The 16,480-nt window shown below is 44.1% G+C and overlaps 1 protein-coding gene across 3 annotated transcripts in view; it reads right to left on the bottom strand.

Moving 5' to 3' along the window:
* CENPF (centromere protein F) overlaps window positions 1-16,480 on the bottom strand; it is a 1,250,680-nt gene that overhangs the window by 109,656 nt on the left and 1,124,544 nt on the right. For all 3 annotated transcript variants that reach the window (XM_069608564.1, XM_069608566.1, XM_069608565.1), the window contains one exon: window positions 9,162-9,343. In XM_069608564.1, the coding sequence (XP_069464665.1) occupies window positions 9,162-9,343 (182 nt within the window). The remainder of the gene's footprint in view (window positions 1-9,161; window positions 9,344-16,480) is intronic.

The raw sequence follows: 16,480 nt of genomic DNA, 5'->3' as shown, positions 1-16,480 counted from the left end.
CTGTACTGGATTCAGACAGTAAGATTTTCACATCCTTTATTCTTTTAAAACTTGAATCCTGGGCACTGGAAAAGGGAATCATCTAAAAATTCCAGACTGGGTTCAGGAAATGGATGGCAACAACTTTAAATGGTTTGATCTGATCAGTGGTGAAGGATAAGGCATGGTCTTGTAAGAAATCTTCCATCTTGTCTCTATAGGTGCCGATAAGATTTCTCTAAAGCCTTTGACATGGTCAATGGTCAACTCTTCTGGCAAAGACTGAAGAAATTGAATATCTTTCCTCCACTGTTAGCCATTTTGGAATATATCCATAATGGCAACGGTAACTTTTCGACTCAATGCATCTGGTAGTTTGACAGATAATTTTATCACAGGGGGTCTAAGGCAGGGAGGCTTTTTAGTTCCCAGCATTTTCAACTTGTATTCTAGCAGATCTACAGGATGATGCTCTGATTAGTCAAAAAAATTGGAGGGCAGGGAATTAGTTGGTTGGCATATGCTGATGATGTTGCACTTTTAGATGCAACTCCAACTGGCCTTCAGCAACTAACGGCCCTGAGTGCTTACCCAAGAAGGAATGATCTAGTCAAACTACAAGAAGTGCAGCATTATACATTTCCATAAACAAAAGAACACGTTGTAAACAATGTAAATTCAAATGGTCTGTAGATGGAATCCAGATAGATGTAATGAGTGAGATCATCTATTTAGGTTTCTGTTTTACAATGCAACCAAACAAGGAAGCTGTTGCTTAAAGAATTGAGAATAAAATAGACCAACTAGTCTTCCAAATGAAGAAAATGTATTGCAAATATTGTAAATTGTCCATCAAGCCATTGTTAAGGTTCTATGTTGGGAAGGTCATCCAGAAGGTGTTATATGGCCTAGGGATTGAGCCAATGGCTTATGGTTTGCCGTGGTAAAGATTAGAGGGAAGATTCTGGAAGAGAGTCCTGAATCTTCCCTCCTCAATACCCATGGCTTCATTAGGTCTCTCTTATCGCTCAAAGCCTGGTTTCAATGGCATGTGGTATCCTTTTAGGAAAAATGTATTCACCCCCTAAAACACCCTGCATGTAGGTCTCCAAGAAGCTATGCACAAATAGTCCTCAAATCTAATGGCCACTATGAAATCATACACAGTTGCTAAGCTAAATCATTGTGGGAAGAGGGTGGACTGAATTGGTTGAAAAACCACTAAAGGTAAAATATAAATCTCAAAAGAAATTGATTGGATAGATATTATAGCACAAACTCAGAGCTACATAGTGCATTCCACATTTGCACAAGTAGATAAAGCCCTGGGATATCTGCCTAAGAATCCAGATCAATATCCCTGTCCAACCATTAGAGAATAATTTCAGCTCCTTCGAGAAATCTCTTGCCCACAGGGGAGACTTTACATGTGTGTTCTAAAGATCGTAATCTGAGTAGTAATATATGTGGGTATTGTAAAGACCTTGGTATTATTCAGACTCAAACACATCTTAGTCGAATATAAATTATGATATTTATTAATTTTGATTATCTTTTAATTTATTTTTTTATGACGGGCTTAATACATGAGTTCTGTTTCTAAGCGCAGATCTGGGATTTGAACCGTGAACCTCTGTTGCTCTGCGTGGTCTTGCTTCCAAGACCAGAACGTTGCCCCTGTTCTATCCTCCGTTTGCCTTCTCATTAATATTAACTGGAATCATTTTAGAAAGAAGCTAAATTGCTTCTGTAATATGTAATTCGCTTTTAAAAATCTTTGTTTATTTTTCACAGAAATTGTATTTGAAATGCACTGTAATATCTTTGTGGTCATAGTTTTGATCATAACACAATAAATAAAATAATAAAGAAGCCAAGTACAGAACTTTATCGGACACCGCATCAGAGAGGGCGAGGAGAAGAAGTATGATGTGCCCAAGATAGACTAAGAACGATTAGAGAGCTAAAAGTCTAATGAGTAGATGAGTGAGCTAGAGATAACAAGAGCAGGGAGAGTAGTGTGGGGGTGGTCAACAGTGTCAAAGACGGCAAATAGATCTAGAAGAATAGGAATTAAATATGAGGTATTATGAGCGGTGAGAAGAGAGTTAGTGAGGGGAAGAAGGGCGGTTTCAGTTGAATGTGCAAGGCAGTACCCGGATTGATTCAGGGAAATAAATGAGTGACGGATAACATCGGAAGAGATATGAGAACACACAGCACATGTCTAGAAGTTTCTAGAGAACTTAAGAAGAGAGCTAGGGAGGTAATTAGATAAAGGAGGAGGACTGATAGGGTTTGTGATGGGACGGTAGTTTTTATGGAGCATGAGATGAGGCATGGCTCCATGAATAGGGTAGAATATTTGTCCTGTTTTGATAAGATAGGGGAATCAGCCATATGAGAGACCGGATGTGATAATGTTGAGCCCCTGCAAAGCTAGGGTGGTGGTGCAATTAGAAGCATCATCTGGGGGCATGTGTCGACCAAGAAGTATGCTGGGGTTTTTAGGGTGCGAGGGTGATGGTAGCATCTTGGACGATGGTGTGGAATACATCCCATATGTCAGATGGTTTGGTGGGTAGGTCCTGGCAGATGTGTCTCTGGAGTTTTAGTCCACAAAGAAGCTGCATACTGCATTAACTGCCAAGTGATTAAAGCCATTTGAGTTTCTGAAACAGGCATTATGTTTTAGAAACAGAAGAAAAATGTGCCACATAGAAGGTATCAAAACATAGTGCAAACATGTAACTGTAAAATGCTTGTTAAATTGCATTTTATCAATGTTCAAAAATATGTCAAACACCTATGGATAGGATGTGCCCTTAACTAAAACACAACATATAGTAAAAAAATATAGTTTTTGGAGACCACGAGGGGGCATCGACCAACGGAGCGGTATAGTGACCAGCTCCGCCATCCCTGTCCCGAATTAACCGAAACTTTGAGAGGTGATGGCACAGAACAGCTTCATTGGAAACTGATGAGTGGTAGCTAAATCTTGGGAGCCAATTTCTCTACTTATAGAGCATGCCAATGGAAGGTAGCCCCGGGGGAAGGGGCTACCGTTGGTGGAGGTGAGATCTCCCTAAGGGGAGCACACACAACGACGGTGGTGTGAGCAGACCGCTTGGTTCTCGGGCTTTGTTGGATCCCCCGACTCGAATCTGCCTGCGCGGATAGTAGCCCTGGGGGCCTACGCTTGGTGGTGGAGCGGCCTCTCACGGGGGAGCGTGCACGGCAACGGTGGTGTGGACGGACCGCACGGACCCTGAGCTTTGTCATAGCCCCATTTTGAGTCAGCCTGAGAGGATTGCAGCATCAGGAGCCCTCCCCTGCTGTATGGGTTGACTGCCTGCAGGGGCGCGAGCAGTGAGGAGGTTGAGTGTGTCGGATCGCCCAGTTGACAGACCTAATTTGTGCCGCCTATTGAGAGAGGCTGGCAGAGGTGGACCCACCAGGACTGGGAGCGCTGTCTCTGTGGTTCGTGCACCATCCCTGGAGCGACGGCTTGCTGAAGGCCTGAGTTCGAAGCTCCTTGGACCGTGATTACGGAGGATCGCTGTCTCTGCAGTGAGCCTTCCCTTTGTTTTAGGTGTGTGATGCTGGGGACGCAGAGGCAGTGTATGACCTGTTGTCTCTCCTGCCAGGAGGTGCAGAGCAGTGTGGGAGGAGCCTGCCGCCTGGGTGGTGATAGAGGGTCGTGGGCCTTCCAAGTATCTGACTCATGAAGTGCCCCGGGGAGGCCCTTGTATTTGAGAGGATCGAAGACCAGCTCATGGTGAAAGCCTGAAGAGACTGCCATCTCTCTGGGTTGAGTGTCGGCTGCTCTGCCTGTGCCGAGGTAGGTGGTGAAGTTTGCTCGACGGAGGTGAGAAGGGACCGCCAGCGTTATTTGCTAATCCCAGGGAGACATAAAAAGCTGATGGGATACAGGGTGCTGTTGAGGCCAATTTTCAAAGTGGCAGAAGAATTCACGCCGGTGGTGAAGTCCCTGGTCGGTATTCACCTATTGCAGCAATACAGACCGAGAGGGGGGGGGGGGGGGGGGGTGGATGGTGAGGCGACCAGTGGTTCCTCCAGCTGGAGAAAGGGGAGAATACCCAGGCCCGGTCATTAAGGACCTATTGCAGGGGATACAGGCTTTGAGAGGCGAGGTGCTGGTTTCTGTGGCAGACTTGTGAAGTAGAGTAGAGGTCCTGAGAACACAGTGGAAGGCATGGAGAACAACCACCTGATGGCAGATGATTTTAAATGAAATTTGAGAGTAGAATGACAGACCAGGAATCCAGAGATGAGGGCTATCAGTTGAAGTTAGATGACCCCGAAAATAGGGAACAGTGTAACAACCTGTATGTTTTTGGAATAAAGGAACAACAATGTTTAACGATATTCACCCATATCTAGCTGATCATGTCATACATATGTTAAGACTGTATTCTTCTAATGCTTACCCATTATGATCCTATATGTACTGTATCATTTGTATCATTTGCTCTAAATTACCTGTTTTGTAATAGCCTGTGTCAGGCACTGTAACTAAGCTTCGAGTTATCAAATAAACAAACAAACAGAAGGGGGAAGACAGTGATGGAGGTTGAGAAGAAAATACAGTCTTTGGTCAACACCTTATTTCTGGAGAATGGTGGAAGGCAGGTCGAATTGGAGAGAGTGCATCGGGCTGGTATGCTCCGAGGAAGAGGCCCAAGATATGTTGTGGTGAAATTCCTCATGTATGCAGACAAGGCAGCAGTGTTTGAAAGAGCAAAGCGCTTACATCATTTCCAGTTTGAAGGTGACACTGTGCAAATATACCAAGACCTCTCCAATTTCCCTTTAGCACGGCGCAGCGATTGTAGGGCCCTCACCACTTGGCTAACTGAAAAGGGCATTTGTTACCGGTGGACTTGCCCATTTGATTTGGTGTTTGAGATAACAGATGTGGACTACAGGCTTATCAAGTGGACTATAGGGATACCAAGTGCTAGGAAGGAATGCAGGTCCGGCAACATCTCTCGGATAGTGCTAGGGGGGAGGGTAGTGAACTTGAGAAGGGCAGGCAGCAAGGACTCTGAGAACTACTGCAGGTGCTGATGCAACGGAAAAGGGTGCCCAGGGGGTGTAACTTTCAAAGGCTGAACACTGCATCACTGGTCAAATGAGGGTGGGGTGAATGACTTTCGGACAAAGGAGGATTGAAGTTCCATCGGTGGTGATACAAGACTGTTCAAGTTCTTTTTTTGTTTGATGGTGTTGTTTGGGTTTTTGTTGCAGTGGTATGGTCGGGGCAAGTTTATCCTTGGTAGCCCATTGGTTGATGGGCATCTCAGTATTGGAGGGGTGCAGGGGAGGGAGGGGATTGAGGGCTGGGGAAAGCGAGGTAGGGGATTGCGGTGTTGGGGATGGGTTTAGAGACAGGCCATAGAGCTCTCCGTGGCAGATGTTGAGGAGTCAGGATTGGATGATCCGATGGCAGCAGTAGGAGACATTGGGGTGAAACATGCAGACAACTGGTTAGTGGGCACTCAATGTTAAAGGAGCTCATTCCCAGATTAAACACTCATTGATTGCCAGGGAATTTAGAAACTTGTATATCATGATGGTGCAGGAAACAAGGATGTTAAATGGAGGGGAGCGTTGGGTTCCATGCAGCCTAATTGGGGATATGTATTGGGCATCTGGTGGGAGGAAAAAGGGAGGGGTCCGATATTATTGCATAAGCGGTTACAACTGAAGGACACCGTAGTGTGGAGGGATGTTAGTGGAAGGGCATTGAACGTTTCTGGTGTTATAGGTGGGGATTGTTATCCATTCCTACCATATATTGCTCGAATCATGGGCAGAAGGGTTTTTGAGAATAGTTCGGCTTCCATAATCGGGGAGAGTAAGGGGCCACTGATATTGGGTGAGGACTTTAACATGTGGGCGTATTGGAGTGGGACAGGTGTTTGCCTGAGAAGGTAGTGATTCATTCTGTAGTACATGAGAGGACGGGCTTGTAGACATGTTTGGATAGACCTGGGTTGGATGATGTGTGGAGAAGCCTACATCCTGCGGATAGGGGGTTCACGTTTTACTCCACATCCCATGGGATTTACACCTGCATTGATTATATTTGCATAAATAAGGAATTAATGGAGAGAGTAAGGTCCTGTGCTTTGCTGCCCATTGGTTGGACTACGAGATGGTTCTGATGGAGTGTTCTCTGGAAGGGCTTTTTAGGAGCGACCCGTTATGGAGGTGCAATGATTGTTTGTGGAAGGATGTGGAGTTTCAAAAGGTGATTGAAGAGGCAATTAAGCAAGATTTTGAAATTAATGACACCGGGAGGTGGATTGTTCCACAGTGTGGCAAGCAGGGAAAGCAACATGGAGAGGTTAGCTTATCAGGGAAGATGCAGCCAGGAAAACAGAGAGGGCCCTTGTAGGAAATAGATTGCGTGGTGAAATTGAGAAAAGGGTACAGGTGACTGGAAAGGGTAGATGCGCGTTGATTGCGGAAGTTAGGGTAAAGAGGGAGAAAAGTGCAGTTTCTACGTCTGAAACACTTCGAAAAAGGGGAAAAAGGCGGATGGGCTCCTGGCAGCGCCTCTGCAAGGTCAGCGGGCAGACAGATGGGTTGACTGGGTGGAAGGCGGGAATGGACAAGTGGAGGTTACACAGTGGGAGGATAGTGGAGCAGTTTTCCAGGTTTTATGGTGGTCTTTATGGGAGGGAGCGAGAGATAGACGGGGAAGATCTGGAGTCCCACTTCAGAGTTTCTGCTTCTGCTTTTCAGCGATGATGAGGTAACAGAAATGGACACTTGCTCGGGAAGAGGTCCACCTTGCTGGGGGTAGGACGCAGGCGGGTAAGGCCCCTGGTGACGATGGGTATACAGTTGGATTTTAAAAGTCCATGGATGGGCTCCTGGCAGCGCCTCTGCAAGGTCAGCGGGCAGAGAGATGGGTTGACTGGATGGAAGGCGGGAATGGACAAGTGGAGGTTACACAGTGGGAGGATAGTGGAGCAGTTTTCCAGGTTTTATGATGGTCTTTATGGGAGGGAGCGAGAGATAGACAGGGAAGATCTGGAGTCCCACTTCAGAGTTTCTGCTTCTGCTTTTCAGCGATGAGGCAACAGAAATGGAACTGTTGCTCGGGAAGAGGTCCACCTTGCTGGGGGTAGGACGCAGGCGGGTAAGGCCCCTGGTGACAATGGGTATACAGTTGGCTTTTAAAAGTCCTTCGGGGGACTCCTGACCCACACACCTGACACGGGCAATGTTATTTAAGGCTTGTTGTAGAGTACTGTTATACAGGTCAACCAGTTTCAAAGGGTCCAAATCGAGGTTATTTAGTAAGTTTATCTTAGGGTGGAGTAGGGGTCGTAGATTATCTAACGTTATGTTTTGGTTATTTCTGGAAAGGGTTTGTGGGGCAATGGCGGGGCTGCTATTAGGGTGCAAGCTCTCCTGAGCAGAGAAGGAGATCCAGTGGTGGTCTGACCAGGCACTAGGCTCATTGTTAAGGATTGTGGTTGTGCAGTTAAGATCTGCCAACCAATCTAGAGTTCTGCCCTTATTGTGCGTGGGCCCAATAATACAGTGTTTGAAGACAAGCTGGGAGAACACATTTTCAACGGATGTAGCGTTGGTGTCATTAGGGTCATGAAGGCCTAGATTGAAGTCTCGCAATAGCATGATTTGAGAGCCCGGTTTGGCATTTTAGGTCAATAGGTAGGTAATATCTTCCTCAAAGGAAGAGATAGCACCCAGGGGCCGGTATATTAGGTGAAGTAAAATGGTGCGGGTAGCTGAGAAGGGATGTTTAACTGATAATAGTTCTGTGGAACGGAGGCAGGCATTAGGGACTGCTCTGAGGCCAAGGTGTGTTTTGGCTATGAAAGCCACTCCCCCTCTGCCCCCCCTTTGCCATTGTGTCTATCTGCTCAGATGATAGTGAAGCCCTCTGGGAGAGCTAGGGATAGGGCGGGACCAGCTGCATGATGTAGCCAGGTCTCCGTAATGGCAGGGAAGTCTAAATGATTAGTGGAGATGAGGTCAGCAATGTCGAGTGCATGAACTACCACTCATCGTGCATTGATGCTCCATTGATAGCTGGAGTGTCTAGGTCTGGTGCTCCCTGTCGAGGGAGTGTAGGTATAGTTAGGCTAAGATTTTTATTAGATTCCGTCTCCTCTATGGGTTGGGCAGCGGGCTGGGTAATAATTGGATTATTCAGGGTCGGCGGACCACATGGCCTGGTAATGGACTTAATGCTCGGGAAGCGAGAACGTAGTCTCTCATTTCTTGTACTTACTGGGCATGGGACCAGTGTAAAGAGCAGATTTCTCAACACACAGGAGTAGATCTCTTATCTATATTTTGTACACACTGTTGGCATTTATAGCACTGAATGCAACCACAACACAAGAACAGAGGGGGTCAGTGGGTAAATAGGAAGCCCATAGGAGGCAGAGACGGCACCTCCTAGACAATAAGGGCTGACACAAAGGTCTTGCGTGACAACTTGAGCTGGGGTCATTTTATTGTCTTCAGTTCCACCCAGATCAAATATCTACACAACATGGGCCACAACATGCAAATTATATCAGCTGTTGGGTAGGCAAAATAAGATGAGTTTTAATACTTCTTGATTGGGGTCCAACGTAGCTCCATTTTACATACATGAAGAGTGTGGGAGATAACGAAGAGGTGAGGAGAAAAGAGGGAGGGAAGGGGTGGGCATGAGTGTGAGGAGCTGGGAGAGAGCGAGGACCAGGAATAGGGGTATATGGGGACTGAGGGGAAGAGATGAGAAAGGGGAAGGAAAGGAGGAAAGGGAAAATGGCAAGGAGGGCGACCGCAAGGGGTGTGGATGTTTACTAAAAGCAGTATCACTGAGCTTGGTAATAAACCCCATGAGATAATTCCCTTTGTGTAACGCGCAATGAAATACAAACTTTGTGCAATGCGCAATAAAAACCAAACTTTGGCCCTTGTGAATAATCTCGACACAAGAACACATCAATGGAATTATCAGACTAAAATATAAACTTAAGCATATGGGAGATTAATACATACTTTTATTTTATAAACACGAGAAATATTTTACATTGTTGATCGCTGGTAAAATGCATTTAATGAGGTATATATGTAACCCTGCTGACTTCTGGATGTTTTGTTCCGCTCTTCCACTTTACCTTTTGTGATTTGCTGCCCACAGCTGTTGTCTTGAAGATGTCCGGCAAACCCTCACAGATGCCCTTTTGAAGAGAGGGGCTTACTGGTGAAACCTTCTGAGCCGAAAGACGTGGACTTGACCGGAGTGTAGTTCTTCTCACAATGTAAGGGCTAAGGTTCCCTTTTGGAATATCAGCAAAACCTGAAAAAGAAAAACGTTACATATTCAGTACAATAGAAATTAGCCAAATTTGGTAAAACAGACTAAGCTAAAGAAATTGCTTTCTATAAAGCATTAAACGCAGTGCTATGTTGCAATGCCAAGTCTAATGTTAACCAAACAGGTTAGCAACAATAGCCTATGAAATACCTATGGACTTGTGCTGAAATGCATTTGCCTTACACCTCAAATTAATTTTAAATCTATCAACACAGGGTTTTGGACATTGTGGTGCATTTCTATCCTAGGAACCATCAGGCACGTTTAAATCTCAGAAATAATAAGATGCTTGCCATGTGTTTTTTTAGAGGCATGCTCTTAAGCATCACACATTTTCAAAGTACGTTATTGTAATTATTATAATCCATATATGTAGCCAATACTTAATCTGTAATCTCAAACTAATGGATACAGATAAACTAAATTGACGACAAAACTAAAGTGCTGGTGCAGGCTCGGTGGAACTTCCTACAAAAGCAAAATACAACTACTTATCGCTGTGCAAACAGAAGAAAAACCTACTTCACAAATCTTGTTTTTTCTCATTCTACAGGCTTTTGGTTAAAAGCTGCTATTCTCACTGGAACCAACCAAACATGGCCTGTCCCTTTTGCAATCACTACTTAAACCTGCGTTCAGCAAGCCATTAGAGATAATTTTTATTCACAGATTGTGAAGGGGGATTGCTCCCTTTTCCCACTGCTGCCCTCAGAAGACCCCCTTCTTACTTTTTACTAAACCATGCGCCTATTATATCCCTTTCTAAGTGTCTTTATGTATGTGTATTTGGTTTAAATCAAACTCTACACAATCAAAACATTTATCAAAACATTTTATCAATTCATATTAAACACATTTCATTCTAAATCACATTTTTAAGATTTTAAAAAGAAATGTGTCATTCATAAAACAAACATTTTATTTGCAACAATTACCTAAGAGCAATTACGAAATAATGTAAAAATCAAGGAGACGTGTTTTCCTAACATTAGTTGAGACCAAAAAATAAAATAAAATACAGATTCTTAAAGATAATGGGTCATGTACAAATTTAGCAAAATAATATGCTCTCACAAGACGTACAATCTCATATTCAAAACATGCATGTTTCAGTGTACAATGATCTTCCATTTTACAATATTGACATGTTTTCTTAGGACTCCTGATCCAGTTCGTAAAACTTTCCTCATTGGAAACAGGTTCACGCAAAACTAGATATATATATCCTTGCTGAATGCCAAGCTGGAAACGGTTTCACAAAAGCTGGATTATTTGTGGTTTTAAAACAAACAATATATTTCAGAATTAGCTTTTTTGCCAAAGTGGGATAGTTTAGAATTCCCAATCTGACTACCTCCTTAAACAGTGAATTGGAGCTAATACATATCAGCTGTTCTCAAAAAGTGCACACAATTGTTATAAATAAAACTAATTAAGGTAGGAGTTTCTACCAGCTTTCATCATAAATTTCAACTCAGACAAGATTGTTTCAGGTCTGGCTGTTTGTATATTCTGGAAAAAGCCTAATTGTTGTAACTTGCATCTAGAATATTATGATAAGATGCCTAATGCAAAATGTGCTTGGATAGGAACAGATTTAGACAAGAGTAGTCCCTTCCATATACGTCCTTCCCAAATATTTAAAATTGTTAAAGGAACCCTCAAACATCTCAGTGTCATACGACGACGAAGGTTTCCTCCTGTACACTATTGTTTCATTAATTAATGAATTAGTTCATTTTCTTGAGTTTGTTTTTACTTGGTTCCTTTTAGGCTCTGGTTTACCCGGGCTGTGCCAGTAGACTGGTCGCCTTTCTTACTTTATATTTCATTGGTTCATTTGTTTGCTTTATTATTTTAGTTTCCAGATTTCCTTATCAGTTCCTTGATGCAGTTGTAACAGCGGAAAGTTGCCTGGCCTTGTAGAGTGTTCCAGTGCTTGCACCAGCTGACGCTGTTTATTTAATTTCTTTCTCGCATGCACGTCACTCGCATAGAGACTTTCCTCTATGACCCTTGCAGGAGAGAGCAGATTGGCCTGGACGATACCATGTATTTATTTCGAGACATTGCTCGACAGAAGCACAGCAAACTTGCGCCTCCTGTGCCGAAGTCGCACCGTGGTCCAGATCATTTGTACTTGTCCGTGGGCGGCTTCTGAAAATGATTTTGTTGCCCAGCCTCTAGAAAGTTAACTTTCCTGTGACACTCTACTGAATCTTGCTCCACTAGACTGTGCTACTTATGGGTAATTCCCATTCGCCCATGGTCAATTCTAGATTCTATATCTTGCCTAGTGATGTTTAAATTGCTTTCTTTTCAATGCTCATTGCCTAGTTGCACATTCGGCGTCATGTCATGATTTATTTGCCGATTTCAGATATTCTATGTATAACAAAAACCTGGTTTACAGATTCATTTGGTCCGGATATGGTGCACTTGTTAGCCAACAAATATATTCTTGATGTTAATTGGATATCTTCTCATCCTGGCAGAGGAATTGTAGTGATCTATAATTCTCAATTTAAGCTCTCATCCCGTCCAGGTACATATCTGGAAGCTTTATTGGTTTGTTGTTCATTTTCCACCTCAATGGTGATAGACAATGTAGTGGTCTATGGCCCACCACTTTTTTATTTTTCCTTTGGGGCTTTATTTATGGATTTGGTTGCTGACCATCATGTCAAGTTCAGATTGAACTCCCCTGCTGATTTGGCTTCCTCCCACTTTTTTGACAGCATGGGGGACTTTGGGTTTAATCCGCTCGTTCGTGAGAGCACTCATCGGTTGGGTAATACTCAAAATCTTATTTTCTCTTCCGAGTTGTTAGTGGCAGGTTTTCCTGCTTTTCAGGTCATATGGTTGGATCACTTGGTAGTTCCTTTTACTATTAGGTCTCGGGCAGTTCGGCCGATGGCTGTTCCTGTGGAGGTTCTTAAACGCAACTGTTGCTCGGTGAACAAGAATGATATTACCTCGATCACTGAACTGCGGCTGTGTCCAAACGACTGAACGATCTACTTTAATACTGGCATTGGCCACAAGTGCAGTCTCCCTTGCTCCCTTCATTTGGCTAGAACCCACAAACGCCCAGCTCACTGGTTTGCTGATGATCTCAAAGCCCTGTGTTTAAAGTGTAGGCAAGCCAATCGTAAATGGCATTAATTCTACCATCAGACTGGCAGGTTTGCCTTTCAACAAGCACCCTTTTCCAGGATAAGGGTGTAAAAGCTTTAAATCAACCCAAGGAATTATTTTCCTTGGTGCGTTCAAACATCTAATGCCAAACTGTCGACCAGCATAGTTCCCTCACAAGCGCTATGCAATTCTCCCTCTAATTTCTTTATACAAAAAATTGTAGATATTTGCATAGAAATGTCTGCTTCTGAGTTAACATCAAGTTCTCTCATTTTTGGAATTCTGTTAGTGATCCCCTCGCCCTTGGGGAACCTTTTTCCATATTTTTCGGTTGAGGACATTCTGAATGTCACTGTTAAATTGAAATTTGCTTCCCCTCTATATTGTGTCTCTTAATGCGTTTTGAAGAAAATCATGCCTGAGATTGCCCCTCGGGTTACCCATGCAGTGAAATCATCTTGTACATCCGACATGATTCTTGTGGAATTAAAGCAGGCTCTGGTTGTTCCACTCTTAAAAAACCCTAACTTGATTCTTCTGATCCTGCAACTTTCCATCCTATCTCTCTTCTCTCCTTTATTATGAAAGTTCTGGAGACTTTCATTTAACCTTTGCTGTCGTTTTCTGGAAGATTCTTTTGTGAACTCCTTCCAGTCTGGTTTTCGTCCTGGTCGTGGGAGTGAGAGTGTCCTTGCGTCACCCATGGATGATCTGGTGTAACTGTCCGATAAGGGTGGAGTGGGGACGCTGATTTTGTTAGATCTTTCAGCTGCCTTTGATACGGTGGACCCCGCCATCCTGTTGGACCGTCTCAAACTAGCTAGCCTCTCTGGCCCACTGCTGTCCTGTTTTTCTTCTTTTCTCTCATAGGACAAATTCTCTCTCTTTCTCCATTACGTTCTGGTTCTACTACTCTTTCTTGTGCTGTTGCCCAGAGCTCTGCCCTGTCCCCAATTCTTTTTAATGTGTATATGCAACAAACTGGTGTGCCTCATTCACTCCCACGGCTTTCGTTGCTACTCCTGTGCTGATACACAGATCCTAGTCTACTTAAACTCCTGCAATCGGATACTTTGTCTCAGTTTAGGAATTGCCTGCATCCCGTGGGGCGGTGGAGGAGTAGCAACTGGCGGTTCTTGTGGCTGGTCCCCCCTCTGTCACAGCCCTGTGGACCCCTTCATTCTGGCCCTCAACCTTAGGACCCTTTCTCACCCCAGTGTCAATAGTTAAAGATCTGGGTCTGAAGTTGTCTGTCGTTTTAAATGGAGGACCAAATTGGCGCTACTTGCCAAGGAGGGTACCTTCAGTTGAAGTTTCTTTGGAAGGTTTTACCTTTTCTTCATTCACAATTCATTCTCTGGTTGTGGCATCATCTAATGAGCCGTATTGATTATTGTAATTCCCTTTACCTGGCACAGCTTTTGTATCCCATCTGCCGCTTACAGCGCTTACATAATCTGGTTTGTCAGAGTGGCCATTGGTACCCCCGATGGCTCTCATATCTCGTCCATTTTACGTAATCTCCACTGGCTCCATCACTATCGTACACCAAGCCTTTTATGGATAAGGTGCAAAGTATTTTCAGGCTACATTTCAGGCCTATGTTGCTGCCCGTACCCTCTGTTTGCAGGGTGGTTGCCTTCTTGTGATTCCATGCTAAAAGTTGGCCAGAACGGGGCATGGGGGTCAGGGGGGACTGTGCTTTTTGAGTGGCTCCCATCAAATTGTGGAATCCCTTGCTGTGTTCAGTTATAGCCATTGAAAATCCCATTTTCAGGCGCTCTCTAAAACGCTCCTATTTTAATTGCCAGGTCCCCGCGCCAAGATGCCTTTGGTGAATGAGCGCTTTATAAATGGGTTACCATAACAAGGCAAATATGCTTATAAGATATAACGTGATTAAAGGTAACAAAGTGTAACCATCATTTATTATTCAATTTCTTTAATAAAACAATGAATGGCATAATCTTGGACACAATGCTTGTTAGGGCTCAGACCTTGCACAGTTCAACATTGGTCCCCCTCTGCCAGGCTCAGACCTTTTACAGTTCAACAACACTTGCCGGGGTTCCCTTCCCCAAGCTTTTTACACTTCGGGTCTCCCTCAATCGGGCTCAGACCGCATTTCGGATGTCAAAGACTTTCAAATGTGCAGGGCTTTCTTTACAGACCACTGCAGGACCATTCCGACTGAGAATTCAATGTTCAGCTTTTCCTCTCCACATCTCTCTGGGTTAACTTCATTCACTTTCGCTTTTACAATTCATTCAATGTTTATCGCTTCAAATAATGCACCTTTCACAGACTCTCGAGTGGGCTACTCCTTAGGGAGAGGACTGTCATTGGATTGGAGTTGTAAGTATGACCCAGCGGACAGTGATTGGTTTAGAGGAAGAATATAGTTTTCAAGCTGAAGTGAAAACATTTTTTCTTTTACCGAGGATTCACAGCCTCACGACTGGGAATATTCATGATCATGTGAATCCAGGCGAGATCCCATGCTGGAGAATATTGTTTATCCTTGTCCACTCTTGTTCCAATAATATAGCACTAAAAACTTGCAAGAATATGGGTCTATTAACGGGGGGATCCAGAATTCCCTCCAATTTTCCACTGAGTGGGGTGGCGTGATGCTCTTAAAACATCACCAAATATTGCAGCTACAAGGAACCAGAAAGTTATATCTGCTATGAAACCTTTGTTGGAGAGACCCTCCCCTTCCCGGCCCAGTTGGTTGTGAATGTTTCAATTATCTGATCGCGGATTCAATTTTACAATAACTAAATAATCCCTACAAGGTGTTCAGTGGGTGGAATCTATTATAGCCACTGACAAAGCACATATTCCTGCAACTATCTAAGCCATTCAACTACCAGTTCAACTGGTGTCAGCGCGTCTACACTACGTGTACAACCATGGACCCCAGAACCATGTCATCAACCATAAGTAGTGGACCACATATTGAAACCACCTTTCTTTGATTAAGACCCCTAAGTCGAAACAAGTGTTGGCTGTTCTGTTCGTTCACAAATCCATCACTGTTTCGAACTCCTTGACAAACACAGCAAGCTCAACGTTGCCTTTGGTCCTTTTCTCCAAATTAACGTCCCAGTGCACTCAGGGTGCGGCCCCCAAGCCAAGGCAAGTGCAGCATGCTCTTTTGAACCCCTAAATATACTTGATATACGCACAGCGCAGGTGATTACACAGTTCATCACCGACTCAACTTGTTCTCAAATCACTACATACTGTACTGTTCACACATCTAATCAATCCACCCGGGTGATTCTGTTTCAGTGTTTGATTCCCCACTGGGGCAGTGGGTGCCGGATCTTGACAGGAGGCCCCCTGGCCTCCCACGCCACTTTTTATGCATGAGCGCGCCAGGGGTGTCATTCAGCAACAGGGTTCATCCATCTGTATTCGCTCCCAGTGATTGAAGAAAGAGGAAATACCATTGAAATCACAGCTCTGAAGTATCAAAGTACAAATGTGTCACACGGGTGATACTTTGTGATGCAGAGTAGTTATTGCCCGGTAAACTTGCAATGCTGTGGCACAGCTGGTTTTGCTCCAGATTAGAGAAACATTCTGAAGCCTTCAGTAATGCCCTGGGCATCAATAACCATGTCCAAGTCCAGTGGGTCGACTATGCAATAGGTCATCTGACTCTCTTTTGCTTTTAAAGTCCACTTCTTGTTTTCTGCAATTATAAGGTCACTTTAAAAGATGTAAGAATACAAAAAGTCTTTCAATTCCTTTGTCATCCTGGAGAAACAGGATTCCCCACCGAACGGACTGTCAGCGTTGATTCAGCCTAAGGACAGAACGTGCCATCTCTGTGTCAGCTTTGTAGGACTGCAAGGTCTCACCTACCTTCTTCCCGAAGAGGCCAATCCCATTAAAAGGCATGTTCACCAATTTCACGCAAACTTTTGCTTGAAAGTTGGTGCCTTGAGCCAGCCCTGCCTGTGAATAACG

Source organism: Ambystoma mexicanum, chromosome 4q (genome assembly GCF_040938575.1).
Source record: "Ambystoma mexicanum isolate Mex_15411 chromosome 4q, UKY_AmexF1_1, whole genome shotgun sequence".
Taxonomy (NCBI): domain Eukaryota; kingdom Metazoa; phylum Chordata; class Amphibia; order Caudata; family Ambystomatidae; genus Ambystoma; species Ambystoma mexicanum.
This window is presented reverse-complemented; position numbering and strand designations above follow the sequence as displayed.